The 19,022-nt window shown below is 36.6% G+C and overlaps 1 protein-coding gene across 27 annotated transcripts in view; it reads left to right on the top strand.

Annotated features, from left to right (window-relative positions):
- LOC109025816 (uncharacterized) overlaps positions 1-19,022 on the top strand; it is a 514,558-nt gene that overhangs the window by 99,410 nt on the left and 396,126 nt on the right. For 17 of the 27 annotated variants that reach the window (XR_010129569.1, XR_010129567.1, XR_010129568.1 and 14 more), the window contains one exon: positions 817-999. Coding sequence is in view for 8 of the 27 variants with exons in the window: in XM_055380150.1 (XP_055236125.1) it covers positions 817-999 (183 nt within the window). In the remaining 19 variants the exon portion in view is untranslated. Of the gene's footprint in view, positions 1-578; positions 698-816; positions 1,000-13,667; positions 13,953-19,022 lie in introns of those variants that run through there. The other 10 variants (XR_008677684.2, XR_008677685.2, XR_008677680.2 and 7 more) reach the window with 4 other exon arrangements.

Consider the following 19,022-nt stretch of genomic DNA (forward strand, 5'->3'; position numbering starts at 1 on the left):
TAGATTCAGGGGATCCATGGATTCCAGCTTCTAAGGGTTAACACATTTTCCAGGGCTCCATCGCAGAGTACAATAGGAAAATAAAAAAAACCGTGCCTCAATCCTTTTTTTCCCCTTGGTTACCTGTCTCTCCTCTCCCCCTCTCCCCCTTTTTTCCTCCTCATTCTCTTACTTTTCCTCATATATTGTAATACCTTAACTGGATACGTTCTATTTCTCAATAGTAGAGAAATTGAGGCTGATTGCACAGTGTTCAAAGTTATCTATAATTTTATATATTCTTATATTTTATTATAATTTTGTATATCTTAATAGTTTTATAATTTGATTTCTATTTTTCTTTTGAAAATAATTCAGTATATGGGTGTATACATATGCATTTTTTAAAATGCCAGAGTATTGTCAAATGTTCTATCTGAAAAATACACCTTTTTTGTTTGTTTGTTTGTTTGTTTTCTGATAAGGTTATTAACATTTTATAAAATGTTAATCAGTGTGTCTTCTCCACTATTAAATATTAAAAGCTCTGTACTGGTTATCTTATGACTGCACTTCCAGTCCGCTCTCTGCCAGGGAGACTGATTTCAGGTGCTGCCCTCTGCTTTCTGATTGGTCTCTGTCAAGACTGACAATGGTAGAGCAGAGGGTTCTGTGAAGAGAGTGGGATTGGGATGTTGATTCCTCGATTCTCTCTCTGGTGAGTGGCTGTGGGGTGGCTGGGGTGCTCTAGCAAAGCCACAGTCCCTATTGAGTAAGTCATCCTCTGCACACACACTCTCAGGGATGTGGTAACAATTCTTTCCTTTGACCCTTCAGGCCTCACGTGTACCAGCACTCTGCTCTCCTTTGCCTTGGGACGTTCCATCCCTGGAAGTTTCCCTGCCCACATCTTTGTAGAGAGTCCATTCTCCAAGCTTCAGTGTGTCATCTGTGAGGACTGTGACCTACCTGGTACATCGCCTCAGGGCATTCATTTCAGGCTCCTTCTAAATGGTCAAGGTACAGTTGACTAAATACCGTACTCCATTTCTGGTATGTTTGGAGAGACATCTGTTTTTTGCATTTGGTCTTTCACTCTTTGTTTTTCTCCGGGAGGATTATACTTTGTTTGTTCCTCTCAAACTTTACCCAACTGAGAGTGCTATAGAGTGCTGTGATTTAAATATCAACAGATTTCTAGGGACATATGCACTCTCAGAAATATGTGCGTTCTCAGACCTGAGTACCCTGGTGTGGGCTTCGTGGTATTTTAGGAAGCATGAATTGAGATCTGAGGGCACTAGGTTTATCCTGAAAGCAGATGTAGGTAAATTGTCTCGGTTCTGCTGTGATCTCTAAGATTATGAAGGTATCTGGAACTCAGGGGAAAAAACACCTATTTTATCACATCATTGAAAGTAGTTTCTTATCATTTATTAAACATTGGCTTAAAATAATGATTTTGCCATTTTTTTCCTGTCACATTGCAAATGCTTATCTATTGCTTTGACTAAGTTTGCATGCCTGCATTTCACCCTTGAAAAAGTAAAGTGTTCAGTTTTTTCTTTTTGTAGATAGTATTTAGATCACCTTTATCAATCTTAAAATAAGAAACCTAATAAAAATAACTCCAAATTGCAAGGCATCTCTTTAATACATAGATACTTTGTATCTTCATTTTAGTTGAAAAGTTAAAATTATCTGTAGAGAAAGCATAAGACTAGATGATACCTTTTAATCTATTGTGAGAGATATGTAACATGTCAGAAGATGAAGAAAGTAGGAACTGTTTTATAAACCTCCAATCATCAAATAAGTTACATGTTTGAGTCAATTTAAGAGGTTCCCAGTCCGCTGATGAAACCATTTGAAGAAAATGTGCTGTTTGATGTTACAGAAGCCAAAAGCTGTATAAATGTGTCATCTGCTGTTCATTTTAATTCACTGTTTCAGAAGTATTTACTGTGTATTAAAAAATCTTTTTACCCTTTCAAATCTTTTGGACAACCTGGAAAAATTGAGAACAGTTTAACATCTATCCATAAAAGCACATTCTCAGCTGAGTTATCTTGTTCCTATGTGGTGATATTAATCATATTACATATGAACTTTTAAAATCAAGTAAGAAGGCTGTCATTTGACTAAGTAGCTGCTGATTTTTAAACAGAATCTGTAAATATGTATCTATATGCTGAAAGCTTTTAGTTCAATCAAAAATTAAAGGTTTTTTTAATACAGTATAAATCTGAAAGGTATTTCTAGGTTCAGACAAAAATATCTGGAAGGATGTTGCCTTTAAAAATAAAGCCTTTTTTATAGGACAATCTCTGTTTTAAGAAATGAGATTATTTCATATTGTTGTCCATGAGAAAATATTACTAGACTGAGAGATTCTTCTTATTTAATTCTCCCTCCAACGCCATCCTTCCCTTGCAATGAACGCCCAATCACCGTTACTTTTTTTCTCACTATTTAAAAACCTCTCTCTTGCCCACAGAGTTGCTTTTTTAAAAGATCCCTCTCTTTTCCTAGATGCTCTTCTTTCCTCTTTTCTCTGCCCTCACCCTGGCCACCCCCTCCTGCCTGGGTCCATCCGGTCCTACCTCTTGACAATGCTAATTTCCTCTTCTCAGTTTGGCTACTAAATTTTACACTATGCTGTGAACAGGCTACTTGTGATGCCTCTGGTTATTCGTAATGCATAGCCAAAAATACGCTAAGTGCCACCACTCCTTAATTCACTGATTTCTAGCCAGAAGCAGGGAGAGAGTAAAAATATCAGTGCTTTACTTTAAAGCCATTGTCTTCCATTGGTTTTCATTAAAGGGACAGAAGAATTATATGTAAAATGTAATAATCTTCAGGTTTTCCTGAGTGTTTTAACAAGCCACGTTCAGGCAGTAGGGTTGGAAAGTGATGAGGGAAAACGACAAGGGTGTTGAAAGTCCCTAAACGGGATCCTGTAATTTCTAGAAAAGAAATGGTTCTGCAAACAGGAGACATGATTACATAGGCTTAATTAACAGTTCAAAGTATTGGGGAGGACTTATCATGGTAGCATGCATGTTTCTCGTTCTTTAATGAGTAAATGACCCATTTGAGTGCATGAGCACATATCAGAAGCACATGGCGATGAAGAAGTGTGGTGGTGGTAGATCTGATCAAAGGTTTTCAAAACTGACTCCAAGTATTTGATGAAGAAGATTAACATGGAGACAATTTACCAAACAAATACAGCATAAAGAGCCAAGAGACCTTCTAAGGGACTTCAAGGCTCCAGCTTGCCCACATAAAGAATATCATTAAACAGAAAGAAAACAAAGACTAGAATAAATATCTCGTATGCTGAGTTCATAGAGTAACAGAACTGTCGATTGATGATTTTTTTTTGCTTTATTTTTTAATATACACACCAGAGGATGTTTTCAGTTTTTAAATGCAAAACAAAGCAATGCAGTTGACCTGGGTTCTAACTGGGTAACTCTCTTAAGTGTTCTAAAAGATTTCTGGACCAGAATTGGTTAATTAGTGCTTTGTGTTGCACTGTGTTACATATGACCTAACCAGAGATAAAAAGGTTTAAAGGTCTCTTGTAACCCTGCAATGCCATTTGTAACACAAAAATAACCCCCTTTCATTACTGGCATGCCACTGTAGCACGCAGGTTATTTTTTCCCTTCACTGCAATAAGGGCAGCTTTCGCATCAGAAGAATTCTTGGCAAATTAATGCGCTACCTCTTGGGCTAATTAAATTAGAAAGGATCAAAAATACAGAGCGGCTTTTGTGGTGGACACAATGTCGTGCTTCATGCATCTTGCTCAGAGAGGAATTTCTGCCATTTAGCCCCCTTTTGCCTCTAGCAGTGTTCTGGACTCTCTAACACAGTCAAGTTCCTAATTTGCCTCAATGAGAGAGAATTATTAACTGATAATAAGAAAAGGAGCATTCACAGCTTCAGGCTTGGCTATGTGGAAAAGGGTGATCTACCCAGCACCTGAAGCACATGCAATTTTTATTAATTCCTGCCTAAAACAATGCATTCAGGAGTAAAATTGCTGTGCAGATGACAAAAACAATTACGCCTTTGATTCGTTCATTCTAAAAATGTGAACTACTTTAGCTCAAATATAACCAGATTAAACAACTAAAGTAGTTGCTCACCTCTCCTTAAATCCAGTTTGGATTGCAGCAAGTGTGTTTTATGTTGAGAAGTTGCCACTGCCACTTAAACTGATTGTTCCTATTGAAATCGCTGAGTGCACAAGTGATTTTGACAATAATTAATATTGTTCTCTCTATACTGTGGTCCTTTGTTTGAAGATGACACTGATGATGGTGTTGCTATCTTTATGGGCATTAATCCCAGAAAGAGAGATGGAAGCTCCTGCAGTAAATCCTTGCATGACTATTTGCTTCCGTAGACTTTCTGTGATTTGCTGCTGTTTATAGAGTTTTTAGTTTACAGGTCTGTCTCTTTGCGTTTTAGATATCATGGTAGCTTTGATCAAAACAAGATACCTTCATTTCTACATTCTGCAACATCACTAATGGCCTGTTGCTTCCCAGATAGTGTTAGTTCACAACAACTAGAGATTCTTTGGTTGTTGTTTGCTGAGTTTCTTCTACTGTTATTTTGGGGGGGATAACTATAGTTATCCCAAATTAGTGAATTAGTTGGTTATGCCGTTTTCCAAGTTCCATATGTTCGCAGTTAATAGAGTTTGGACTAACTTATATCTGTAACAATGTGAAGTTGAGTGTATTTATTGATGTATTAATATGAGTGACAAATATGTGTTTCTAAAAAAAGATGTAAAAAGTGTTGTCGATTGTACTATGTCAAGCTTCTTATGTAGATCATCAAGTTGGTCATAATTTTTATTTTGCATTTCAAAATGAAAAAACCTCATAATGTGGTTGTTTTTGTGTGTGTTTTTATTAATTTCTGAGTTTCCTTTCAATGTAATAGGAATTAGTGGTTGTTTTGGATATTCTGTTAGGATCTTTGTTTTTTTCTGAGATTTTCATAGTATATACAAATGCATGACCTTGATCTGCTTTGAAACTTCCAGGTTGAATTTCAATCTTTGCACTATGATCAGAAATCCTTTCCCTGTGTATAGGTTGGACTAGAACCCAATTCACTGGTGAAAAATTCAAGGGCCATTGTTGATATATGCAAAGTGTCAAACCAGTGGTTTCCCTGAAAGCTCTCTGGAGTCTAATGTCATTTTCAAAATGTCCTGTTTGAATTCCAAAACATAATGGACATCCAATTTGTTATATTTGAATATGTCACTCTGCTTTTTAAAAATCATTATTTGGGTACTAAACATTGTTCTAAGCTAGGATTGTCTATTTTGCGCTCATTGGTCGTTTAACCATGCAGCTGTAACTTTAACCTGAAACTTCATTCATTCTATGTAATCCATACCTCCTCTTTAAATATTCATCTCAAGCACCACCCACATGAATTTTTCTCAGATTATTTCATATCACACTCATAAGATTTTCCCTTCATCCTTCTAGAATTTGATTCATGGAATAGAAAGATTCATGATTGTTATGTACTAAAAAATCTTGGTCTGGTCTCTGCAATTTTATTCATGCATGATCTTTTAATTACTTGAGGATTGATATCATGTAGTTAGTTTTCTTTTATTGCCCATAGCATCTAGCTTGGCATACTGTAGATACTCATTAAAGTCTTTTTGTTTTGCCAATTGCTTTCTTTAATGGGTACCAGGGATCGGTTCTCTTGGCAATGTTAAATGTTTGTGTAAAAAAAAAAGATGTATAGAGGCACTTATATTATATATGGCTGGGACCTAATTTCTAAAGTCTGGATACAAGAAGAAAATTGTATTTAGACAAAATTACCTTAAGAATCCTTCCTTAGAAAGCTGTCACATTGGAGACCATGGATTCTATTTCCTTAATATGCTCAAAGCAGCAAGGTTTTCTCCCAATATTGGAATAGATTGGTGTTTTTTGCTTTAATGTAAATAAAGTAATTAGGCTTGCAGTTAGGGTCATGCGGTAGAAAAGAATGGTTACCTCTATACACTAGACTCATCCTCAGTGCTGGAAGCTGTTTAATATATGAGAGGTACATGAGAACTGGGACTGACTTAATGAAGAGTGCCTTCATGTCTCTTATTTCAGGCTAATTCTGTAGAAATATCTGGCAGAATTGCCTTGGTACATACATAGGTTTTTTCTGTTTATTTATCTTTTTTGGCCAAGTTATGTATAGTTGTGATCATATAACTTAAATGTACATTATGACATGTCTTCATTGTGCAATTGCTTCTTGTTCCAGGAAAATTCTCTCTGCTACATTTTGAACAAGATGTATTCAGTGCATGAACTTCACTTGTAAATGCAGCCTTGGGGCTCTTCTTTTAACCTGGCACCTACTTTGCACTCTTTTGTCTTCATTATGACTGTTTCATGTGTTGGTCAAGACACATCTGACATATAATCCTTTATATGGAAAGGATGTCACTCCTTTAAATTCCAATGTTGTCAAGGAAAGCACACTTTAGGGAGATGGATATCTGCCAGGTTGGAAAAAAACCATTAATAAGCTTTCTTGCTGCCCCCACTGAATCCTGTAGGATTTTCTCATTGTTCTGCAGGACACACACACACACACACACACACACACACACACACACACACGAGCCAGGTATGTGCTCAACCTCCTTGTTGCATGCTGAAGTTTCAGCTTTGCTGTTATGATTTGCCTGAACTTTTCATTAGAAAGCTGACATCTTAAAAGTTTGGAAAAGACTTGCTGTGGGAGGGGCTATTAGTCCTTACTTGGCAGTTTCTTATCTTTAGAAAACGGACTTTCAGGTTAGATTTGCAGGATTTATGGCAGTCTTTACCTTGAAGATCATTTCCTATAACTTAGGGTTGGCTTAAACATAAGATTATATTGATATTAATAAACAGGTCAAACTATTCAGTACTTTTTTTTGAAAAAGGGGATTTTTTTATCATAATATAGTTTTAGATGGTTGAGATTTGTCTACAACCTCTCATCCTCACATAGTGAGGATGTGAAACATCCAATCCACTTTTAACAATGGAATGCACATGCTGTCATAAACTTTCATATTAGGAAGGACTTTCATATTAGGAAGGACTGCATAAAAGAAATAACATATTTCTTTTCTAAATGACAGTTGCAACACCTTAAAGTAGTTCTACAATCTCTTCTTGGTCCTCACTACTTTTAAGCTTGTATTTTCCCTGAAAGTGTATTGGACCCAGAGAAACAGAACATGCCTGACTACTTTCCTTCTGGTATGAGAATGCTGTGCTTAAAAATATCATCTGTATGTGCTTTATTTTTATTTCAACCATACGTGCTTTTATAAGTATTTGAAAAGAAAATATTTTAAAGATTTGAAATAGAAGGAAGGGCTATATGTGAATTACAGCAGCCTCAGGGTAACAGTATCTCACATACTAATGATTCACATGGAGTTTATGTGTCTATTTATGTTGTCATTTATTTAGGGGAGGGGTGGCTAGAGAAAGAAAGCAGTATATAGCATATTACCTAAATACCAGTGGTTTCTGAAAAAAGTAAAAAGAACACCCTGAACATTATCCTCATTTAATTAGAAGCAATCATTACATAATTATTCATATTAATTCAGTTTCTTACAACAGTGTTACATTTATTGGCACTTCCTCTTTTTTTTCCTTCTTTGTTCTAAAAGAAGGGAGAATTGTTCTTTATTATTTGAAAGGGAAAAGGAAAGTGGTTTTATTTCCTGATAAAGCATTTACAAAAATGTCCACATTTGATGTGGCTCCTGGGGTCACATGGTTTCTGAATGTTCAACATGATCTTGGATCTTTCTGTAATTATTTCAGACTCATTAATAATGGTATCTTTATAGGAACCAGGAAACTTGAACTCATATCTTTGTCATGAATGCAGGATTTATGTTACCAGAGTCTAGTTTCTGACCTTGAGGAAAGGGCTGAAGCATCTAAGCTGTAAGTGATGACATAAAATTAAAAGTGCATAGGGGAACATAGTTAGTGTAGCCTATTATTGATGAGCAAAAGGTGGTATAAATGGGTGAAATATTATTGTCAGCATACCAGGGAGATATTTTTCCCAGATTACTTATTCACATAGTTTGTCCAAAAACTTAGCTTCCTCAGAGAAGTTATAGGAAATAAAAGAGTTGTCTTCATTTTCATGTGTCTTAATACAGTCCAGGTAATTATTATTGCTTAGTGTTAAGCACATAGATTCATTTTTGCCATCATCACAAGCCTGAAAGAAAGGGCAGATGAGTCTGAACAAATTTTCTGAGGTCACTTGTGTGTGTGTATGAATGTGAGATATCAAAAGGAGTAAAGAGTAAAAGTTGGGGAAATTAATTGAAAAATTATTAGTTCTTAAAATGCAGAGGCAAGAATAAATTAAAGCAGATGCACATTGGGAACTTTCCTTTCTGCTTTACCCACACATCCATTTTTTGTGTGTGTTTTGCAAATGAATAGAAAAGAAGGAGAAAACTATTTCCAGGTGTCTTCACTCAGTCTCTCAGTTTCAGAAATATTGATATATGACTACTACTGACAGGGAATAGAGAAAGAGAAGCTCATCTCTTTGACTGCTGTGTTACAAATATAGTTACAAAATGTTGTAGAATAGTCCTTTTGAGTTTCAGATTTGCAACTACAAAAATTAGGCATTTCTTTCTTTCTCCCTTTGCTTGAAAATCAAGTCCACCCTGTCTTGACCACATAAATAGAACAATTTTCCTCTGTGAACTGCTTGATGAGGCTGTGGCCAGATTCATATAAATGTCATAAAAACAGAGTACAGAATGGATTATTTTATGATTAAGATCTGTATGGATCTTTGTATGAATGCAACGTGCTTTGGCAGGGTTCTGCTGCACGCACACTAGTTTTAGTGTGTGTGGTGGAAAAAATGGCCTGCCACATTGTCACTTTAATATCTTTCTGAAAAGCAACAAAAATCACTGGGCTCCATCAAAGGTTACAGCATCGTACCAAGGTTTGGTCTGCTAACCAGTACAGTGTGTGTTCTATTTCTCATTGAAATAATAACGAGAGTAAGATTCAGTAAAATGCCACAATATTTCTCAGCACTGTCATTAAATGACATGTTGATATCTAATTGTAATCATAAGGTGAAACTTTCCTGTTCTCTAATTTATGTAATAAGATTCAATTTTCTTTCTGTATCTTTGATTGTGTCTATGAGCTGAAATCTTTCTCCTTATGTATCTTTCTCTTTCTTTCTTCGGTTCAGGTCTTTTGGGGGAAGGAGATGCTTCATTTAGATTTATTTTTTTGAGACACCAGACAAGCTGCTATCAGTACATGGATGCCAAGATGGTCTTTTAATAAAGAATTGTGGTTTAAGAATTTCAACCAAAGGATTAATGTATTAAACTGAATAATAGCATCCAGACAGTAGCAAAGATGATGATCAGAGTTGGTGAAAGAAAGATTATTGATCATCTGGCTCTATCAGTCACAAACAGGGAAGAAGAAAACAAAAAGGAGGAAAAGGAGATTAAAGAAACAAAAAATAGTTTAGTAATGCCAGCTGATTCTGTTGCTAATTATAAATCTTTGGCAAGAAGCCTTAGCTATACAGTAACTCTCCAGTTATCTGGTGGTCAGATTTCCAGCAATCTTTACCGCTCAGAACACAGATGAGATCCTGGAATTGTATCTCTCATAGCCCTGGCTGCATAGGAACAACTTTCTTTTCTGGATGCATTCAGCTATTCCCTGGAAGGTTTATTAAATTGATTATGCATATACATTTAAGATTGCTTATTTAATATATCTGTTTGTCTAGATTTTTAAAGCCCCTTTAAGTTTTTCTCCAGGTTATGGAGGGAAGTGGAAATAGGGAGGGGGTAAAATGCACTGGGGATGGGGGAAGGACGTGTAGGTTAGCAGGCTATAAAATAAATAAAACAGACATGAATAACTATTATTTTGCAGACAATGAATATTCAAGAGAGAGATTGCTCAATTGTCTTGATACTTAGAAGAAGGAAAGATAGCTCTTAGCTTTGGAATCCAAGAAAGTCTTCATGGAGAGGGGACATTGTTGTCAGGCCTAGGGGTTATCTAGGATTGAAAAAGGTGGGAACTGGGAGATGGACATTCGAGAAGCCTTGAGGTAATGACCCGGGGATAATAATATTAGGAATCATTAATGAAGTGCTGAAAATTTGGTTGAAGCATAAGGTGAATCTATGAGAGTCATGGAAAATATGGCTGAAGTAGAAATAAAGACCAGGCTATGGAGACTTTTGAACGCCAAACTCAAGTTTTCAGACTTCATTGTAGGCCATTAGAGCTACTGAAAGCATTTGATCAGGGGAGTTGGGATGCTAGGGTTGTTTTGCCAGGGTTGGGACAAGCATATTGGGAGAGTGGAGACAGTAGAGTGGGCAATGTACTACTTGAACTTAGGAGCATTCAGCAGATGACTAGCCCATTGTGGGGGATCACAAGAGAGGCTGGAGAGAGATTTGGAGTCAACTAAGTAGGGGCTAAAAGCAATAGTTAAATTCAAAGATCAGATGAGATTATTGAGGGAAAGAATGTAAATAATGAAAGAACAAGGAATGACAGATCCTTGGAATCTCTATTAGAACAGTACTGGAGGAGTCTGAGAAGTTATATATAGAGAGTATAACAATTAAGAAGGAGGAACATAGACTGCAGTGTTGTAGAAAAGGAAGAGTAGAAGAGGAAGGAGCAAAGAACTAACACACATTGAGTATCAACTCTATATCCAGATCCAGCTGTATGCAATGTTATTTAATCCTTCCATGCATCCTATTAGAGATATATTCTTACCCTAATTTTACAAAGGAAGAAATTGATGTTCAGAGGGGTTAGGTTACATGTCCAAAGCCACCAAATAGCAAGTAGCTGAACTGCGATTTATGCTCAAGTTTATTTGATTCCAAAGCATATGCTTTTGCACTGTTAAATGCTGCCAACAGGTTGAAGCATCTAAGAGAAGAGAAAGGGTTGTTTGACTGGTTTACCTCAGGAGAGTTGTGAGAGCAGAAGCCATATTTCACAATAATAAGAGATAAATGGGTGATGGATTCAATTTAGTTCACATACTGTTTATTGGGCATCTGATGTGTAATGAGGAAATTTTCCAGCTACTGGAAATCCAAAAACCAATAGAGCTGAATCCTCGCTCTCAAGGAGTATGAAATTTGGGAGGGACAAAACACACACATAGATCATTTCAATATAATATGGTGTCTGCTTTGAGAACCCAGTTTGTCCTTTCAAGAAACAGAATAAAAATTTAATAAAAAGAGCAGAATAAAGAGTTTTTACATTTTTAAGATAATGTGAACTTGAAGATGTTTGTAGATTGATTGGATGGTGCATTGGTGAAGGGGCCAGTGAAGATGTTAAAATAAGAGCAGATAAGAGGAGAATGGCAGACATATGGGATTGGGAGGGTGGGCAGTAGACTTGAGAAAAAAAGAGAATAATCTGATAATATTCATGGATATATTTAATAGATGCCCATTACTATCTTTGCATATTCTATGGAAAAGTAACTGACCTGAGAACATTAACTTAATATTTTGTTTTGGATCACTATTGTTTGTTAGACAGGCTACTCTGCCACCTTTGGCCACTCTTGGTGTTCCATTTATAGCGGGCATAAACTCTGAGCAGTCAAGTTCAAGGTCGAAAAAGTCCTTTAAATGTATTTGTGCTTAGGAAACAAAAATTGAAAACCACATCTGGGGCAGATAGAAGAGTCTAAAGATGATTATATGAGTTTCAAATTCTGGCCAATTTTTAAACATAAGGCAAACAAACAGATACACAAATTATATAGAAGTATCTATTTTGTTTAATCATTCTAATTTTAAAGGGTAAATAATTAAAGTACATTTCAATACTGTGATTAGAGGCCACAAAAACTTTGTCCAAAAAACAGTGCTCCTTTCTCATCAGAAACATCTAAGAGGAAAAGAAAATGTTGTGTTCTTATATTAGAACAGCTTTGCTTAAATGATATGGTTGTCATCTCATTGTTTAATGGGAATAGAAAGTAACCAGAAATCTTGTGTCCATAGTGTTCCCTATAAGCTATTTGCCTTTTTGAGTTGTACTGTCTTTTCCCTATGTTCCTATGTATTTACAATTTTTCTTGCAGAATTCAGGATATGATCTATGATGATGTAGCCTCTCCCTGCCCCCACCCCTCATCTCTCTCTTTCTCTCTATATATTTTCATACATTATTATTTCTTATTAGCAACTGTAGTTCTGAAAATAAAATTTAATAATGTATTTTGCTAGAGCAATAAATGCCATTATGTGCTTAAAATGGAAAGATGGATGTGAAACTCAATGATACCCTAGTATTAATACAAAAAAGGCACCTAGAAAGAATGATCTGTGTCTGCTAATGTTTGACACAGCAGATATTAAATAAATCATTTCTGCTTCTCAAGAGTAAAAGTTTTTTAAATCATTTCAATTCTAGTAACAATGCAAAAATACTTGAACAGTTCTTTTTTTAAAACCATACAATAATAGTCATATGGTCTGTAATAACAATAATCACAAGTTTGTTAATTTACTAGAAACAATTATGACTTTCTTTAGAGCAATGTTAAGTGGAGTAAGCTCTGGACTTGATGAGCGTAATTTAGTTGTTCAACTGTCAGTAGCACTACTGGGACTCTGTGATGGAAGATTCCCTCATGGAATTGAGACGAAAAGCATCCATCAATCTGGTGTCAAGAGAAAAGTCTGCTATTGTGTAAGAGATATAACAGTATCTTTGTCACCTCAGGATTATGAAGATTATAATCTTTGGTCATTCATGTTATTGTCTTTATCACCAGCAGTGTCTTAACTATATCAACCAATGCTATATGGGTTTGCTTCTGGATATATGGAAAAAAGAGATTAAGAGACCACCACTGATTTTCAAAAGCAACAATAATCTAACAGCAAATTTCAAAAATAGCAATAACATTTTATTTAGTTTTTGAGATGTATGTTTTATAATGCTCTCTATTTCAATTTCTAATAAGGTTAAAACCCTCACCCAGCCCAAAATGACCTACAGCCCACAAGTTTTATCTCATGTTTTGAGAATCTCATAATGACTTTGGTCTTTTTTACTGAATCGTAAAACTGTGGTCCACTCACATTTTATCCTAGTATTATAATGCTATAATTCAACAGGATGCTATAATATTTTATAATCTTATATCATATATAATAGTTTTCTTCCTTCCTTTTCAGTTTCAGGGTTGTTTATCTAATTGGGATGTTTTTCTCTCATTTTCTTTTTTTCAGTTTTCTCCACAGTCTTATCAAATTACGTCTTTTTAAGTCTCTTTTTCTTTTTTTTTTAAAAAAACTATATCTTTCACCCCTATTTACTCATATTATGTTCTTTAATGACATTTTATTTTATACTGATCTAGGAATACCGTAATCATGGGGCAGTTCTCAAAGGGATTCGAGAGAATACGCATAAAAAATCACTTGTCTACTACTGTATTGGTTGCTGGTGCTAAAATTTTTACCCTCATTGTTTATAAGTATCTGTTCCTAGGTGAAGACAAATATCTCAAAATAAACTATTTCTTTTCAGAGGTGATTAGAACTCTAACAAATGTTTCAGGACCATACTAAGAGGCTGTAACCATTGACTGTGGTGGACGTATCAGATTGAAGCCCTGGGGCATGGCCACATCATTATGACAACAGTTTAAGTTGTTAAGAAGCTCAAGGACCAACAAGTGAGAATGGAATTCTCTATCAAGATTGCCAGCTGTTTTTAAGTGTTTGGAGACCAAGATGAAGACCACAAGAATCAGTGGCAGATTGTCAAAGCAATGATGCAGAAGCCTACCATTACCATTATGAGCCACAAGAGGTACAATTGTGTTTTCTGCGATGATGAAATCCTCGTTGAGCTCATTGAAAGCCTGGGTATAATTAGTTTGTAAACATTTCTGGAATTCAAAACTTTTTTTTTTTTAAGGAAAAGAATGATCTGAATATATAGCAAATGAAATAGTGCCTATGTTTGTGAGAGGAAACTGGGAAAGAAAGTCATTTGCACAGTTATTTTACTGACTTAAACATTCTTAATTAGATTTGTGGATTTTATATGAGAATGTGTAAAGGGGCATACTGCTAAACTTTTGCTCTAAAAGCTTTTTTTGGAGCTCAATGTAGATATGTGCTTTTCTACTGGCAAAATGTAACAAGAGAGAAACATCTATCAGAATTCTTATATTTAAATCTACCTCCATTCAAGACAGTTTCAAAGATTATGACAATAATCTGGAACTTGAAATATATGCAAATCTAGGTTTGGAATAGTTATGCTAATTCTGGGAGGGAGATAATATCACTTTTATTCATCTTCCTTTTAGTGTCTTTTAGTGAATTAGTCCCCTTTTATTAAATAATAAAACTCTTACTTTCAACATGACAGATAGAATCCTGGCTTCAAGGTGATGGCTATTAAAATAACCCACGCCTAAACCCAGAATTACACATATTCCTTCCTACTTTATGCTTTGAAAATAGCCTTTCTGTATGCTAGTAGAGGACCCAATATATGGCCTCAACAGGTGTGTTATACATAAGGCAGTATTTAAGACTATAGATTTAGACAGAAATTGGATCAAATAATGAGACCTTAAAAAAAAGTGTATGGTCATCTTCTCATGCAAAATATGAGTAATGTTATCTAATATCTAGGATTATTGAGAAAATTACACATGATAATACCCATACATTTATTGACACACTACCTGACATTTCCTAAATATTCAACAAATAATAGCTATCACAGTTAGAATTGTCTTAAATTATCCTGGCCCCCCATGGTTCACACAAAGTCTTTTTTTTAACCACACATTTACCACTTAGTGAGGTCGAGGCAATTTGGTATACCTCTATTTGAAGTGGTTGGTTAAATTTACCATGAATAGTTAAACATAGTAGGTTTAAAATGGCTATCATTGTGCAACATTAGATAGTGATCCATTTAGAATGTGTAATTATGTTTTTCATATGGTATAATCCTTTTTTAGATTTTTTTAATAAGCTGTTTGCAGTCAACGTTTACTGTATTTGGTAGTCAGTGTTTACCGTAGTTTGGAAAGCATATTTTACGTGGTAGAAAGACATACTGGTGTAAGAATAGGATTGAATATAAGTGATGAGTTGGATGTTTTCACTTGGGACATACAGGATCAGCTTGTACAAACTTCTTGTTTAGTAGGTGATATAACTGAGGTTCAGGGGAGTAAAATGATTTGCTAAAATGGCTAGAGCCATAACTGGAACCCAAGGCTCTTGACTTCTGGTACTGTGGTACACTGCTTCTCTTTACAATTCTTACTTATTTGAAGAATGCTTAGCACATCTATTTAAATATGCCCCGTATAAGATTTTTCTTATATCAAATACTATTTTCAAATAGTGTATGCGCTCTAGTCTCATTTGAGGCCCTTTAGAAAATGTTCACAGGTATTAGAAACAAGTTTTAGACTCTATAAATTCATATCCAGATGAGGTTTAATGCTTAGTAATGAATAATAATGAAGAGTCTTTCCCACAGCCTTGATGCTGCTATCTCAATTTTTCATGACTTATTTGTCTCGTTTCAGCTTACCTTTTAAATAATTCTTGGTTACCCATTACTTAGGGCATGGTAAATGTCTTGAGGGTACCATTCAAGTATGGTTCCAGAAGTATATCTACAGGTGGTCCAAAACCCCAGCTCACTATGAAAATACCATTACATTATCGCCCAGGCTCTATCTCCCTAGCATAAATAGTGAACTTCAGTTTCTGTTACTGGATGTGTGGGGCCTAAGATGAATTAAGACACCTTTCTTATTCCTAGAGTTGAAAAGTGATGGAAAAAAACATTAAGTTGTCAGATGCTGAAAACAAGAGGTCTATACTTAGGGTGGATACACATTTCTGGAATTTTGCTAGAAGTTATGCAATCAATTTTGGCTTCAGTTATATTCTTTCATGGTGATGTGATATCAAAAAGATTGGGTTGATTAAGTGAAAAATATAAATCAGTGTACCTGGCTATTTACACAGGGAATATAACTGTGAGTAGCATGCTGAATGGTTATGTAATACGAAACTGTTGAAACCACACAGATGATTTAAGTTGGATTAATATCTTGAAACTGCATTTTTTGGTCACTATTGGGAACATGAATTATTTTGCGCATCTTAGTGATCTACAAGATTATCAGCAACTATGACAGTAAAATGGGAACATTTCTTTGTTAAGATTGTAGAAAATGAGATAAATTATTTTAGTTCTATTGATGTCAATAACTTTTGAGTCTTTATGTATATTGTCAAGCAGGTTTGCATTACTTCATATTAGCTGAGTTTTTTGGAATGTTTTCAGTGCTGCACAGGTTTCACATGGCACATTGCATTCAATGAAAATGTGTCTCTCCATTTCAGGACCAAGAAGTCGACATAAAAGCTCCATTATTCATATAAAAAACTGTTGTAAGCAGTCTCACAGTGGCTTAGGTATTATTCATGATACTGAGTTTTATTATTTGAGGCCCTTCAAGTCCTTACTTCTTCCAGGAAAAGGCACTGTCATATATTGTCATCAACACTTCAGATATAGGCATACTTTTTAGAGCTATTGCTTGTTTGGTTCCAGACCACTGCAATAAAGCAAATTTCACAATAAAGCCAGTCATGAATGTTTTGGTTTCTCAATGCATATAAAAGTTGTGTTTACACTATACTGTAGTCTATTAAGTGTGCAACAGCATTGTGTCTAAAAACAATGTACATACCTTAATTAAAAGATACTTTACTGCCAAAAAAACTGCTAATAATCATCCAAGCCTTCAGTGAGTAATAATCTTTTTTTTGCTGGTGGAGGGTCTTGCCTTGATGTAGATGGCTGCTGACTGATCAGGGTAGTGGTTGCTGAAGGTTAGGATGGCTGTGGCAACTTCTTAAAATAAGACAATGAAGTTTGCACATCAGTTGACTCTTCCTTTCACCAAAGATGTCTCTGTAGTACATGATGCAGCTTGCCAGTATTTTACTCACAGTAGAACTTCTTTCAAAACTGTAGTCAATCCTTTGAAACCCTGCTCTGCTTTATCAACTAAGTGTATGAAATATTCTAAATCCTTTATTGTCATTTTAACAGTGTGCACAGCATCTTCACTTGGAATAGATTCCATCTCAAGAAACCACTTTCTTTGCTCATCAATAAGAAGTAACCCCTAATCTGTTCAAGTTTGATTATGAGATTACAGCAATGCAGTCACATCTTCAGGCTGCACTTCTAATTCTATTTCTCCTACTGTTTCTACCACATATGCAATTACTTCCCCCACTGAGGACTTGAACCCCCCAAGTCATTCATGAGTATTGGAATCAACTTCTTCCAAGCTCCTGTTAATGTTGACATCTTGACCTACTACCACAAATTACAAATGTTCTTAATGGCATCTAGAATGGTGAATTCTTTCGAGAAGATTTTCAATTGAGTTTGCTCAGATCCATCAGAGGAATCACTATTTATGGTTGCTATAGCCTTATAAAATATATTTCTTAAATAATAAGACTTGAGGAGGTGGCTGATAAGATGGCTAAATAGGAACAGCTTGGGTCTGCAGCTCCTAGAGAGATCAATGCAGAAGGTGGGTGATTTCTGCATTTCTAGCTGAGGTACCCAGCTCATCTTATTGGGACTGGTTAGACAGTGGGTGCAGCCCAGGGAGAGTAAGCTGAAGCAGGGTGGGATGTCGCCTCACCCTGGAAGCACAAGGGGTCAGGGAACTCCCTCCCCTAGCCAAGGGAAGCCATGAGGGATGGTGCTGTGAGGAATGGTGCATTCTGGACCAGATAATATGTTTTTTCCACGGTCTTCACAACCTCCAGACCAGGAGATACCCTTGGGTGCCTATGGCACCAGGGCACTGGGTTTCAAGCATAAAACTGGGCGGCCATTTGGGCAAACACCAAGCTAGCTGCAGGAGTTTTTGTTCATACCCCAGTGGTGCCTGGAATGCCAGTGAGACAGAACTGTTTGCTCCCCTGGAAAGGGGGCTGAAGCCAGGGAGCCAAGTGGTCTAGCTCAGCAGATCCAATCCCCACGGAGCCCAGCAGGCTAAAATCCACTGGCTTGAAATTCTTGGTGCCAGCACAGCAGTCTGAAGTTGACCTGGGATGCTCAGGCTTGCTGGAGGGAGGGGCGTCCACCATTACTGAGGCTTGAGTAGGCAGTTTTCCCCTCACAGTGTAAACAAAGCTGCTGGGAAGTTTGAACTGGACAGAGCCCACCAAAACTCCGCAAAGCCATTGTACCCAGACTTCCTCTCTAGATTCCTCCTCTCTGGGCAGGGCATCTCTGAAAGAAAGGCAGCAGCCCCAATCCGGGGCTTATAAATAAAACTCCCATCTCCCTAGGACAGAGCACCTGGTGAAAGGGTCAGCATGTGGCGCAGCTTCAGCAGACTTAAACATTTCTGTATGCCAGCTCTGAACAGAGCCATGGATCTCCCAGCATGTGCTCGAGCACTGCTAAGGGACAGACTGCCTCCCCAAGTGGGTCCTGGACTCCCATGCTTCCTGACTGGGAGACACCTCCCAGCAAGGGTTGACAGACACCTCATACAGGAGAGCTCTGGTTGGCATCTGGCAAGTGCCCCTCTGGGATGAAGCTTCCAGAGGAAGGAATAGGCAGCAATCTTTGCTGTTCTGCAGCAACCGCTGGTGATACCCAGGCAAACAGGGTCTGGAGTGGACCTCCAGCAAACTCCAGGAGATGTGCAGCAGAGGGGCCTGACTGTTACAAGGAAAACTAACAAACAGGAATAGCATCAACATCAACAAAAAGGATGTCCACACAACAACCCCATCTGAGGTCACCAACATCAAAGACCAAAGGTAGGTAAATCCACAAAGATGAGGAAAAACC

This window comes from Gorilla gorilla, chromosome 11 (genome assembly GCF_029281585.2).
Source record: "Gorilla gorilla gorilla isolate KB3781 chromosome 11, NHGRI_mGorGor1-v2.1_pri, whole genome shotgun sequence".
In the NCBI taxonomy this organism is placed as follows: domain Eukaryota; kingdom Metazoa; phylum Chordata; class Mammalia; order Primates; family Hominidae; genus Gorilla; species Gorilla gorilla.